The sequence below is a fragment of the Pseudophryne corroboree genome, chromosome 7, assembly GCF_028390025.1.
Source record: "Pseudophryne corroboree isolate aPseCor3 chromosome 7, aPseCor3.hap2, whole genome shotgun sequence".
Classification (NCBI taxonomy): domain Eukaryota; kingdom Metazoa; phylum Chordata; class Amphibia; order Anura; family Myobatrachidae; genus Pseudophryne; species Pseudophryne corroboree.
Window position 1 is genome coordinate 199,052,988 of NC_086450.1, and position 14,683 is coordinate 199,067,670.

General features: G+C 43.6%; 1 protein-coding gene across 11 annotated transcripts in view; it reads left to right on the plus strand.

The window, feature by feature from the left end:
- The window catches only part of TNS1 (tensin 1), a 937,838-nt gene that overhangs the window by 715,994 nt on the left and 207,161 nt on the right, over window positions 1-14,683 (plus strand). For all 11 annotated transcript variants that reach the window (XM_063933939.1, XM_063933936.1, XM_063933946.1 and 8 more), the window contains 2 exons: window positions 146-268; window positions 3,047-3,111. In XM_063933939.1, coding sequence (XP_063790009.1) covers window positions 146-268; window positions 3,047-3,111 — 188 coding nt within the window. The remainder of the gene's footprint in view (window positions 1-145; window positions 269-3,046; window positions 3,112-14,683) is intronic.

Genomic DNA, 14,683 nt, shown 5'->3' on the forward strand with positions numbered 1-14,683 from the left:
TTTTTTTCTTATTCTCTGTGATTTTGTTATTATTATTTGTTGTTATGATCTAGAATAAATATCTATAATTATTTATTTATATATAATATAACTTTGAGAATGTCTCCAGTGTTGTACATAGACATGTCGTGGTCTCTCTTCACAGGTGCTGGATTTTGGGTGGCCAGACCTTCATGCCCCAGCTCTGGAAAGAGTTTGCAGTATCTGTAAAGCAATGGACACCTGGCTGAATGCAGATCCTCACAATGTTGTTGTCATTCATAATAAAGTAAGCAGTAACTAATTCACCAAACATACAACAAAAGCACATTATGGCCTAAATCTCTCTCCGAATATTATAAGAGACCTCCACCTTAGGACATAGCCCCAATGAGTGTCACTCTTATTTTTATTATTATAAAGTTTTATTTTTAAGGTGCCACAAAGTGTCTACAGCATTATACAACTCATATACATAGTAGCAGTGTAAACTGAAATCATAAGTACAATAAAATGTAAATTGACAACAGACTAGGTAGATTGAGGACAAGGGGCGAGGGTAGGAGAACCCACTGTATTTTGCAGGGCACAGTGTTAACTCGTAAGGAGGGGAAGGCAGTTTGGCATTTAATGAGCCTGTACCCAATATGAGGGGGAGCATACAGTATCATAGTCTTGGAGACAAAAGACAAGGAACGCAGTTGGCATGGTTAGTTCAAATGGTAAAAGAAGATGAAAGAATGCCATGCTCGTAAGCGCATACATACTAAAGGAAGGGGTGAACAGTTGGAGGGTGTATTGGGAAGAAGAGCTGGTCAAGGTTGCAGAGGTGAGATTTTGAAAGAGAGCTGCTAGGCTTTAAGATTTGTGTGTTTGAAAGTGGCAAGACTGGTAGAAAGTGCCTCTTGGTGAGGGAGTGAATTACAGAGAACGAGGAGGAGCTGGAGATGTATAGGAGGCAGGCGTTCAAAGAGGTAACCAGGGTGAAGGTGAGACGTTGATGCGTGGAAGGGACTGTGGACAGAAATGAATTTGAAGATGTAGGCGAGGGGAAAAGTGAATAAAGGCTTTATATGTGTGGAACCAGTGAATCTCTTTGGTAGGTTCTATATCGGAGGGGCTGAAGGGACCTTGTGACGTATTGAGGGAGGAGCTACGTCACCAGGGGGAGGAGCTACGGGCGAACAGGGTCCCCGAAAAGTACCCTCGCGGGCTCGCTTCGCTCGCCACGCTTCGGGCACGGTGGCTCGCTCCGCTCCGCTTCGCTCACCACCTAATTACTAAAGGTAATAGTTGGTGGCATGGATAGTAGAGGAACTATCCCGCTGGCCTAGCTCCTCCCCCTTGCGTCGTAACTCCTCCCCCTTACGGAAAAGGTCCCTTAGCCCACTTGATTCTAGCATCTACCGAATCTCTTTGCTGGAGGGGGGTTGCTCACTTTTAGGGAAAATTGAAGCGTGCTTGCCCAAGATACAATACAAATAGAGTATACAATTCCGTAAAATAAAAGTGACAGCACACATGAATTCTTAATCTTCATTTTAAGAAACACCTTGGATTGAAGGAATACACCCGCAATCACAGGGTCAAAAATGTGCTGACTGTGTGGCAGTCAACTGAAGCGGAATCTGCGCATACGTGAGATCTTAAACTGATATTCCATGTGATTTCAGCCTACGTGCCGACAGGGGGGCTGTCACCACATTTTTTGGCGTGATCGCGGCTTGGGGGGGTGGGGTCTGGAGGCGTGTTTGGACCATTTTGCGAAGGCAGGGGGTTACCCTAAAGATGCGAGCAGCAAAAGGCTCGTATTTTAGCGAGGGGGAAGGACTTGGCATGCGGGGCTGCCTTGTCCTGTTCTGGGTGGCTCCCCGCATGCTAGTGGAAGGAGTTGTAGATTTGCGATTTTTCGCAGAACTACAACTAATGCTGAATTAGGCCCTTAGGGCAGTATCCTATTAACCCCAATGCTCTTTTGGCCAGTCAATGGTCATTATCGCAGAATCCAATTAGAGGCCATTTTGATCAGCTGAAACTGGGTCGCACTAAAACACATGGGAACCGGGATAATGTAAGTCCCCAATCCCATGTGTTATCGCAGCTGCGGTGGCCCCCTTATTGCAGACTATGCTTCGGGTGCCTGAGGCACATAAAGAATAATCCCCAATAAGTGCCGACATCAGAGGAAAAGGATGCTGGCATTAGGGCTAATAGGATAGCGGTAATTTAACGTTCATTTATCCCCTTTTTTTTTAAATACTTAAATGGTGCTCATAGGTTCATTCTCCTTTATCACAGTAACTTCATAGTCCCACACTCTTTATGTCTCAATGGTTATTCTCACGTGTAAAATAATAAAATAAAAATAGTAGTGCAACACCTTTGAATTATAGGACAGAGTTTTTATTCATACAATGCACTTACATTTCACAACTAATTAAAAGCATATAAATTGGAGTTTTGGAGTGAACTGCTTCCAGGTGCCATGTCTCACCAGGACAGCTGGCAATGGTGAAGATGATCCCCTCAGGTCCCGACAACCGGCAATACTGCCAGCCGGATTCCCGGCAAAATAGGATTATTCATTCTCGTGGGTATCCACACACACCCATAGAGTGGGACTAGACCCTGTGGCGAGCGCAGTGAGCCCGTAATGAGACTCCTAATGCTCGCCCTGCTGCCGGTATACTGGCGGATGGGATGCCACTGCCAGGATCTTGACAGCCGGCATCCCGTCTGCTGGTAAATGGTATGTATTCTGGTGTATCCACTAGTTATGGAGGGAAATATGGAGCGCATGGATGAGAGCGTAATTGGCATCATGTGCATAAAAAAGGTCCTGATCCTGAGGGTACTGCAGAGTCCAATTTTCTACTCTTTCACTGCTTAATACATCAGCCCCTATATTCCATAACACCACAGAGCCAAAGACTAGAATTTGGTGTCCCACTCTGGAACATGACCTGCATGTGTCTTATTTTTTTGCTGCACATTGAATGAGTATCTTTACATATTATAAATGTCTCAATTTGTGACAGACTTGTCTAAAATGTTTATTATATTTCAGGGGAACCGAGGCCGGACTGGTGTGGTCATTGCAGCTTACATGCATTACAGCAATATATCTGCCAGGTACACCAGAGAGATTCATTTCTAGGGGTATACTGTGTGTCTGTCCCTGCACTTCTGTCTGTCTGTTTCATATGTAGACCACTATAGCAATATATTTAAAAGAGATTCTGTATTTTAACCTACTGTGCTATGAGAGTGTAATGAATGCTTTCTGTGCAAATGTTGGGTCTCTGCTTGAGAGACATCCTGCTTTCTGCATCTATACTTCTTTATAAACGTGAGAAAACACATGTGCAGTGATCTAGAAAGAACCAATTGTTGCTGTCTGTCTGTATATGGGTATAAAGCCATTTCCAAATATTTTGAAGCCCATAATTCTACAGTGACAATGATTATTTACTAATGGAGAACAATACATGAAAGATAGTTATCAATTGTTCTCAAAGGTGGTATCCCAATCAGGGCAGGTGCTAAGGTGTTTGGCGCCACCCTGCAAACAATAAATTTGCGCTGTCGAAGTAAAAAATATTACATAAAAAGAACATACAAACTACACACATTATGAGTCGCTATACTTGCAAATACGCGCAGCGAGCACAGCAAAATATGGTAACACACGCATTTACACGGATATGCCACAGAGATGGATTCGACACTTATTTCATACAGTACATAATTATAATAATATCAAGCGCCAGACATGATGATTTAAAAGTATATAATGAAGTAATGTCATGTATGTGTATTATTTGAACGAAGCCAGATACACCTGTCATATTTGGTATTTAAGCAACCAGATTAATGTGTAGATTCATTTGATACTTGTTAAGTTGTAGGACATTGCAACAAATAGTTATGATTAAATGTATGAAAGGTAAAATCACTTTTATTAGAACAATAGATATTCCAAACAGGTAGTGGATAGGAAGCTCAGGCCAGCCCCTTTGGATGTCTTCTGGGCTGAACCTGTGGAGCATATACAAATAGACTGGTGACTCATCATGAATGAGAAAGTCCCCTCCCCCAAGGGCTAGATGGCACATTGCTGATCACACAGGAGGCAGTTGCTGTTTTGTCTCAGAGGATGATGGAGTTGCTTCTAGACCAGTTCCTGCATGATTTTACAGAGAGAGAGAGAGAGAGTGATATGGAGAGACAAATTGATATGAGAAAGATAATGGTATTGTATGCTGGCCTGTAACACTATGTAACTGTATGTATTAACTGCTTACTGTGTGAGTTGTAACCATGTAATTATGTGTATACTGTACATTGTAATATATTGAATCCATATCCTTTTAATAACAAATATATACATCAATGAGCTTTGGAACTCAGATAATGTGTGGGTGTATTGTTTTCTCTAATGGGATGCAGTGTTTTGCTATGTATAGCGCACATTCATGGCACATGGTAATAAGAGGTGCAGGCGTTTACAATATATATTAGAGCGGGCATTTTAAATATTTTGAAGGAAATAATTTGGCATTCACAGATGGGAGCTGGTCCGCGATATCATGGTCTTAATGATGCACTGTACATTATAAACGCGACGCTGTGGTCGATCAGCTTGTGGTGGACGCATCGTAAAGCTGAGAAAATCATATCCGTGTGTATTGTTGTGATATCAGTAAGCCAATGATATGAAATTTCAAGGGACAATGCGTTTCTCATAATATTTAAAATGCTAAAATGTATTTTTATTGTTGCAAAACAAAGTTCAAAGAAGTCATATTGTGTTTGATTCAGATTGGATTGTTTATCTGTTAAGTAGGTTTAAAAGTACATTTAAAAGTTGCTGCATGGCCTTGATATGGTTTTTTTTTTTTTTTTTAACTCAGGCCTAAAATAACTTCTGGTGCTTGTATGATGTGTGATTTCTTTGTGACAAAGGAAGCCGCATGGTCTGTCCTCCATTTTGGACTGACCACATGGCCTGTCCACCATTTTGTGTAAACCTCATGGATGTGGAAGGGGGAGGAGCAGTGGTCATTTTAGGAAGGTCATTTTCTAAATAGCTGATTTTCAGTCTGCTCAGAACAATCAGTTTCCTTGGTCACATCAAGCACCATTTATGAGTTACCAATGCATTTATTTAACCCATGCATAGTCAATTACAAATCGTTTCAATTGGCCCTAGTGAGAGTAAATGGTGAGATAAATGCTTGGCTTGGTGTAAGAAATTGCACACAAAAAAGAAAAGAAAAAAAAATACTTTTTTTTTTCTTCTTTCCCAGGATTTAGTTAACTCTCTGTTTGCTATAAGATATGCATTGAAATGCAAATTAACCTGTGTAACTGCTTTTTCTTAGCAGTGAAAAGCAAATAGCTTTGATATGCAAATTAGAAGCACTGAATGGGTAAATGAGTCACATAGAAGGCTAGTGAATGATACATATATATAATATTATTATAATTATGTGTATATTTATATCAGTGTATGTTCTGCAAGAATGCTATCCAATCTGAATCATATCATTTAAATTATAGATTATTGCAGTCATTATAGATCTGTGTGAAACCGGATACATTTGTTGCTGTATAGTTAAAACTGAAATAACAGTGTTTAAGGAAGTAAATATAAAGCACAACATGCAAGTCTGGCCCGGTCGTTAAAGGTTTGGACAGAAAAAAAAACTGGGTGTTGTGCTAAGTGAGCGACTATAGTTAGTATTGCTCACATTTATAGAGACTGTGTGGTTTGTTTTATTGCGTACGCACATTGGTACACGTGGTACGGAACGTGAGGACAGCGTACAAAAACGTGCACGTGGCACAAGGCCGCACACGTGGCATAGAGGTACGCACGGTTGCGTAATTACGCAAGTTTGCGTAGGGTTGTGTGCGCATAATAAAACCACACGATATTTGTTCAATTAAGGTGGGATAGTAGATATTTAATACAATAGCACAAAACTACCCGGTTTCTAAAGCAGATTAGTGTAAAACTTTTGTTTAAACTGTGTTGCCTCTGGGGGTAAAGCTGCCAATCTGAATGAATTAAAATTTTCTGTACAGAAAAACAAAGTGTATTTGAGTTAGCGAACGTAGGAGTGAGTGGATTCGAACCCCGGAATTCGGGATCCCGTCGTTTGGTACACCAAGTGAGTGGAGGCTTGGTGGCGTGAGGCGGCTGACTCACGTTAGTATAGGATTTGAAATATGTAAGTCGTGAGGAGACTTACACAGGAGCATGGTAGTGAATTGTGAATTGGGACCCATATAGTTTTTTGATACGCTCCGGCTGAGGTTTCGCAGCTTGTGATTCGATTCCAGTGGTCGTACGGCAGATAAGTAACAAGTACCTATACGCTGTGCGATTGGACCGCGCGTTTGTAGGTGCGATATATAGCGCAACTTGATACCGCAATTTTACGCAAAAAAACTCGTAAAAGGGGTATCATTAGCGCTGTATAGAGCATACGCAAGCGTGATTTGTGTATAAAAAGTGTATAGGGAGTTTTCGCTGGTCTCTCTCAGGAAATTCTCCAGCGGTGGATATTTGCTGGAAAGGTTAAGTCACTCCTAGCACTTCCAGTAAATATAAACCAATTAGGTCGACCTCACTGGGTACGCGGTGGTCACTATTGGAGTGAATCGTGGTACTCAGCGGAGGAGTGGGTGAAAGCGCTCTAAGAACTTTCACCATCTATTCGTGTCGTGCATTGGGGATTGCGTAAAAGGAAAAAGTCCGCAATGGGATCCAATTGCACAAGCGGTGGACGTATGGTAGCCAGGGTTCAGGTTGAAGAGCCGCGGCCCAAGGGGTCAGCGAGATTCGTTATGTGTGGAAAATATGGTCCACACACTGAAGACTTTTTGTCTGAATGGGTACGTATGACTGACAAAGATAGGGTACCATTCCCTAGGGTGGGCAGCTTTGATCCTAAGGTATTGCAGGTGATATGTCTAACCAAAGTCATATAAGACAAGAATGGAAATATAAGAACTGTTTGAACTTGTAGCAACAATAAAAAAGTAGGAAGAAAAAAAAAAAGATTGCAAGTACACCGCCATATGTAGATGTGGAAGCAGTTATGGCCAGCATACAAACTATAGAAAATAATAAAAATATGAAAAATATGACTGTAACCTATATATGTACTAATGAATGTTGAAGTTTTATTTAGGAGGAGAAGGTGACCTGATTGTTTTCAGCCATTTCTAATGTACCCAGAGGAGTATCCAACTGTTAAAAGAAGAGCAGTAGCCTGTGGGGGAAGTGGCTGAGACCAGTGGAACAGGTAAGTATGGTATCATTCGTGTACAGATATAGTAAAACTCAAAAATAAAACAAAACAAAAAAAAAAAAAAATCAAGAAAGTAACGTCAGAAATGAAAAAAAACCTGTCCGCACAATTAGTATTTGCCAGTAGGAAAGCAGACAGAGACAAGGTAACACCCAAGTATTTCTTTCAGTTACCATATAAGAAGTATTCATTCCTAGTAATGCCCCTAGTCAAGATGAACTCAGAAATGTTTGTTGGACCATGTACAGACCCTTAATACGGGATGCGAAGGATTGAATGAATACTTCGCATGACCTAGAAGCTTGTTAAACTTTTTTTTTTTTTTGTCTTTTGCAGTAATAGAAAACTCTCCATCTGGATAAGACCACTGGTAAACACTAATTCGGCAAATGGGAGGTGGCTGTCTCTGTGCAAATGGACGGGCTCAATAAGGCATTGAGTGTCAGGGTGCAGACTTCTTTGCAAAATTGGAAAGGGGTCACAGTAGCTAATCTTAGATAGTGTGCTATTGAACATCACAAGAATAGTGCTAGGCGCAGAGAACAACAGGTGGAGAGGTTGAGGACGGTAAGTATACTGGCACATACAGGAAAGACCCATCAGTCCAAACCCCAGATCCCTAATGGTCAATAATATGTTACACTTGTAGGAAGGAAGGGCATTTTGCCAGAGATTGTAGGAGTAGTAGGACACATAGTCAATATAGACCCCCTAGACAGAAAACACAAGCCACATTATTAAACCCGTAGACTGGACCAAGGGACATATAGTAAGGAATCATAAGCCATATAGAAAACACAGATTCGGCTAATGGGAAGAACAAAATAAATGCAACATTACCCTTTGACAAAACTTGCTGGGGTTAAGAAGGGGCCTCTAAACTTTTGCTTCTTTTTCCTAGCAGAAATGGCCCCTGATTAACTTAATTTTGTTAGATATGATATACATATACTGTGCTCCCGCTCAGGAAGTACAAAGTATGTTAGACACCCACGAAGACTAATGTCGCATTCTACTGTTCTAGATGCATGTCCATCACAGGTAGAGGAAATTATCTCACAGATACCGGGTTCCCTATGAACTTAGGATGGACAGGACACTGGATTGATGGCTGGGATAGTCCCAATAGCGATACGACAAACACAGAATTTTTTTTTTTTAAGGGGAGTAGACCAAGTAGAGAATCACTTCCCCATAGTGCCCAATCCAGTTGTCAAATTTTTATAAAATCTGCACCTCTACAAACTCATCTGTCACCAACCTCTATTCTGTTTCTCTACAGTTTCCTCTTCATCTTTTGCGTTCACACAGGGTGGTACAATACATGGACCCAAGTACAGTTCAAACTCCGCATGCCTAGGTCCTTCAGAGTTCTGCCCAAACCCAGTATATCTCAACAACAGGATAACACCAGTGTTACTGCAGTGTGCCTTGTCATGCACAAAGGGTGGAGAATGGGAATACTGGTGAAGGGAAATTTTGTATAGACACTGATATGCCTGTTGGTGAATGGCAAACCTGACATTTTCTTTTTCATTTTCTTCTTCTTTCTCTCCTCTAGAGATGTTTCTTTTCTTTTTTTTTGAGTTATGCTCATGGTACTCTACATTGCAAACACATGATAGTAAATTAAAATGAAAAATTTGTGTTCCCTACAGGAAAAGGCAGTCTGGAGGACAAAGGGGTATGGCCAGGAGTCCTCAGGACTGTGGACAGGTGGACACGGTAAGCCTGTAACCCCCAGAGCATACCTTCCAAGTCTAGCTGAGATGGCACACGGTCTGACTCATCTAGGCAAAGAGGGTATGTGCAGGCTGATGAGAGCCTACTGGTGTGCACCAGGATTCTATTCTCATGCAGGTAAGAGAGCAATGACCTGTCTTGCTTGCTTGAGGAAGAATATTGGTAAAGCAATACCAACAGAGCCATCCCATATCCCTCCTGCAGACGGATCTTTTCAGGAAATACAAATCGACTTCGTACAGTTAACACCCTTTAGGAATTATTGTTATGTATTGGTGTGCACTGATGTTTTCTCAAACTGGGTAGAGGCATTTCCTGCCGCCACGGATGCTGCTGTGTTTACCGCAAAGAAAAATAGTGCAGAAATTTGTGTGTAGATATTGGTACCCCTAGAAGTAGGAGCAAAGCTTGAAATTGTACTATTGTGATCATAGATATTGCCACTAGTATTATGTAGCATCGGAACCACTCCTAGATCTTCACTCAACGAATCACCCTCTTCGAAATTTGTTTTGGTTTTGGTATTTGTGTCTTTTTTTGGGGGGGGTTGTTTTTGGAAGACAACCTCATGTCATGATTGATCCTTACAATGATCAGAAATACACCAATGAGGTGACAGTACAGTACCTTATTGAGATGAGCCAGCATTTGAGAACTTGACAAAAGAACTTGAAACTGTTGATTGCTGGTATGCCAAATACGAACTGTCTTGATTTGTGAACCAAGAGACTGTGTGATTGTTCTTACGCTCAGGTTTCCTAATAGACAGGTGGGAAGGACCATACCAAGTTTTGTTGACAGCACTATCCCAGTGAAAGTAGCCGAGAGAGAGACTTGGGTCCACGATTCCCATTGCAGGAAAGTCGGTAGTCCAGAAGGAACTCGTAAATGGAGTGAGATCGCAAAAGTATCACCAGAGACTCTGTTCCGTGAAGACTGAGAGGCGGCACTGTTGAACACTACCTGAGCGTACTAAAGGATTGCAGAAAGACCAGTCATTGTAATTGATTTGTTATGAACAAGAGTTGTTTTGTTTTGTTCTATTTCTCTTTTCTCTCTTTCCCGCTGACAAACATTTTTTTTTCAGGATATTCTATTTTTGCGAGGTTTTTTTTATGAGGAGTCGAGTGTGGGACTGGAACTGGTTCTGGAGGAAGGAGTGATTTCCTTATAGGATCCCAGGATTAACCGATCAGTTTGTTAAAGTCAGTGAAAAATCAAAGGTCTAGCAGTTATGGAGTTCGGAGGTAATCAGGAACAATCAAACAATGGCTATTCACACATTGCAGATAAAGAGCTCATTAATATATGTGGAAGAAAGGTTTATGAGTGGCTCTCCCCGAACTCCGAAGGTTTATGTTATTTAGGAAGGACACTACTTATACCCCTTGTTCAATTATTAAACAGACCTAGCATACGTTCCAGAAATGGAAACAATGTTCAGAAAATGATAGGAATATGTAGATCATGAAAATTTTATATGTCACTTTCACGATTTGTTTGTGTCTTCTTCATCTACCCAGCAGAACCTCAATCGAATCCAAACATCAGTGTACAAAGACGTAGGTACATGTGTGTGTGAAATGTTCGTCGCAAATCAGACATTATAGGCCAAAGCACTGTCCCAGCATACTCTAGAGGTTGAATGTTGTCCCACACCCAACCAGTGGTCCCGTGACCGCCGAGTGTATATAGAGGATGTCTCGTCCTCCTCCCTGTCTTCCCCAAATATAGTCAAGTGTCTGATTTGTGAAATGAATACATACTTGTGTCTAGGTCACCGATTATTGTATGAAATATTTTTTCTCTGACGTCCTAAGTGGATGCTGGGGACTCCGTCAGGACCATGGGGATTAGCGGCTCCGCAGGAGACAGGGCACAAAAGTAAAAGCTTTAGGATCAGGTGGTGTGCACTGGCTCCTCCCCCTATGACCCTCCTCCAAGCCTCAGTTAGATTTTTGTGCCCGGCCGAGAAGGGTGCAATCTAGGTGGCTCTCCTAAAGAGCTGCTTAGAGTAAAAGTTTGTTAGGTTTTTTATTTTCAGTGAGTCCTGCTGGCAACAGGCTCACTGCTACGAGGGACTTAGGGGAGAGAAGTGAACTCACCTGCGTGCAGGATGGATTGGCTTCTTAGGCTACTGGACACCATTAGCTACAGAGGGAGTCGGAACACAGGTCTCACCCTGGGGTTCGTCCCGGAGCCGCGCCGCCGACCCCCCTTGCAGATGCCGAAAAGTGAAGGTCCAGAAACGGCGGCAGAAGACTCTTCAGTCTTCATAAGGTAGCGCACAGCACTGCAGCTGTGCGCCATTGTTGTCAGCACACTTCATAGCAGCGGTCACTGAGGGTGCAGGGCGCTGGGGGGGGCGCCCTGGGCAGCAATGATAGTACCTTATTCTGGCTAAAAATACATCACATATAGCCCCTGGGGGCTATATGGATGTATTTAACCCCTGCCAGGTCTCAGAAAAACGGGAGAAGAAGCCCGCCGAAAAGGGGGCGGGGCCTATTCTCCTCAGCACACAGCGCCATTTTCCCTCACAGAAATGCTGGTGGGAAGGCTCCCAGGCTCTCCCCTGCACTGCACTACAGAAACAGGGTTAAAACAGAGAGGGGGGGCACTTATTTGGCGATATGTATATATATATTAAAATGCTATAAGGGAAAAACACTTATATAAAGGTTGTCCCTGTATAATTATAGCGTTTTTGGTGTGTGCTGGCAAACTCTCCCTCTGTCTCCCCAAAGGGCTAGTGGGGTCCTGTCCTCTATCAGAGCATTCCCTGTGTGTGTGCTGTGTGTCGGTACGTGTGTGTCGACATGTATGAGGACGATGTTGGTGAGGAGGCGGAGCAATTGCCTGAAATGGTGATGTCACTCTCTAGGGAGTCGACACCGGAATGGATGGCTTATTTAAGGAATTACGTGATAATGTCAACACGCTGCAAGGTCGGTTGACGACATGAGACGGCCGGCAAACAAATTAGTACCTGTCCAGGCGTCTCAAACACCGTCAGGGGCTGTAAAACGCTCATTTACCTCAGTCGGTCGACACAGACACAGACACGGACACTGACTCCAGTGTCGACGGTGAAGAAACAAACGTATTTTCCTTTAGGGCCACACGTTACATGTTAAGGGCAATGAAGGAGGTGTTACATATTTCTGATACTACAAGTACCACAAGAAGGGTATTATGTGGGGTGTGAAAAAACTACCTGTAGTTTTTCCTGAATCAGATAAAATTAAATGAAGTGTGTGATGATGCGTGGGTTTCCCCCGATAGAAAATTATTGGCGGTATACCCTTTCCCGCCAGAAGTTAGGGCGCGTTGGGAAACACCCTTTAGGGTGGATAAGGCACTCACACGCTTATCAAAACAAGTGGCGGTACCGTCTCCAGATAGGGCCGCCCTCAAGGAGCCAGCTGAGAGGCTGGAAAATATCCTAAAAAGGTATATACACACATACTGGTGTTATACTGCGACCAGCGATCGCCTCAGCCTGGATGTGCAGGGCTGGGGTGGCTTGGTCGGATTCCCTGACTGAAAATATTGATACCCTTGACAGGGACAGTATTTTATTGACTATAGAGCATTTAAAGGATGCATTTCTATATATGCGAGATGCACAGAGGGATATTTGCACTCTGGCATCAAGAGTAAGTGCGATGTCCATATCTGCCAGAAGATGTTTATGGACACGACAGTGGTCAGGTGATGCAGATTCCAAACGGCACATGGAAGTATTGCCGTATAAAGGGGAGGAGTTATTTGGGGTCGGTCCATCGGACCTGGTGGCCTCGGCAACAGCTGGAAAATCCACCTTTTTTACCCCAAATCACATCTCAGCAGAAAAAGACACCGTCTTTTCAGCCTCAGTCAAGCGGGCAAGCGGGCAAAAGGCCAGTCATATCTGCCCAGGGATAGAGGAAAGGGAAGAAGACTGCAGCAGGCAGCCCATTCCCAGGAACAGAAGCCCTCCACAGCTTCTGCCAAGTCCTCAGCATGACGCTGGGGCCGTACAAGCGGACTCAAGTGCGGTGGGGGGTCGTCTCAAGAGTTTCAGCGCGTAGTGGGCTCACTCGCAAGTGGACCCCTGGATCCTACAAGTAGTATCCCAGGGGTACAGACTGGAGATTCGAGACGTCTCCCCCTCGCAGGCTCCTGATGTCTGCTTTACCAACGTCTTCCTCCGACAGGGAGGCAGTATTGGAAACAATTCACAAGCTGTATTCCCAGCAGGTGATAATCAAAGTACCCCTCCTACAACAAGGAAAGGGGTATTATTCCACACTATATTGTGGTACTGAAGCCAGACGGCTCGGTGAGACCTATTCTAAATGGGAAATCTTTGAACACTTACATACAAAGGTTCAAATCAAGATGTAGTCACTCAGAGCAGTGATAGCGAACCAGGAAGAAGGGGACTATATGGTGTCCCTGGACATCAAGGATGCTTACCTCCATGTCCCAAATTGCCCTTCTCACCAAGGGTACCTCAGGTTCGTGGTACGGAACTGTCACTATCGGTTTCAGACGCTGCCGTTTGGAATGTCCACGGCACCCCGGGTCTTTACCAAAGTAATGGCCGAAATGATGATTCTTCTTCAAAGAAAAGGCGTCTTAATTATCCCTTACTTGGACGATCTCCTGATAAGGGCAAGGTCCAGAGAACAGTTGGAAGTCGGAGTAGCACTATCTCAAGTAGTTCTACGACAGCACGGGTTTATTCTAAATATCCAAAATCGCAGTCGTTTCCGACGACACGTCTGCTGTTCCTAGGGATGGTTCTGGACACAGTCCAGAAAAAGGTGTTTCTCCCGGAGGAGAAAGCCAGGGAGTTATCCGAGCTAGTCAGGAACCTCCTAAAACCAGGAAAAGTGTCAGTGCATCATTGCACAAGAGTCCTGGGAAAAATGGTGGCTTATTACGAAGCGATTCCATTCGGCAGATTCCACGCAAGAACTTTTCAGTGGGATCTGCTGGACAAATGGTCCGGATCGCATTTTCAGATGCATCAGCGGATAACCCTATCTCCAAGGACAAGGGTGTCTCTCCTGTGGTGGTTACAGAGTGCTCATCTTCTAGAGGGCCGCAGATTCGGCATTCAGGATTGGATGCTGGTGACCACGGAGGCCAGCCTGAGAGGCTGGGGAGCAGTCACAAAAGGAAAAAAATTTCCAGGGAGTGTGATCAAGTCTGGAGATTTTTCTCCACATAAATATACTGGAGCTAAGGGCAATTTACAATGCTCTAAGCTTAGCAAGACCTCTGCTTCAAGGTCAGCCGGTATTGATCCAGTGGGACAACATCACGGCAGTCGCACACGTAAACAGACAGGGCGGCACAAGAAGCAGGAGGGCAATGGCAGAAACTGAAAGGATTTTTCGCTGGGCGGAAAATCATGTGATAGCACTGTCAGCAGTGTTCATTCCGGGAGTGGACAACTGGGAAGCAGACTTCCTCAGCAGGCACAACCTCCACCCGGGAGAGTGGGGACTTCATCGGGAAGTCTTCCACATGATTGTGAACCATTGGAAAAGACCAAAGGTGGACATGATGGCGTCCCGCCTGAACAAAAAACTGGACAAGTATTGCGCCAGGTCAAAAGACCCTCAGGCAATAGCTGTGGACGTTCT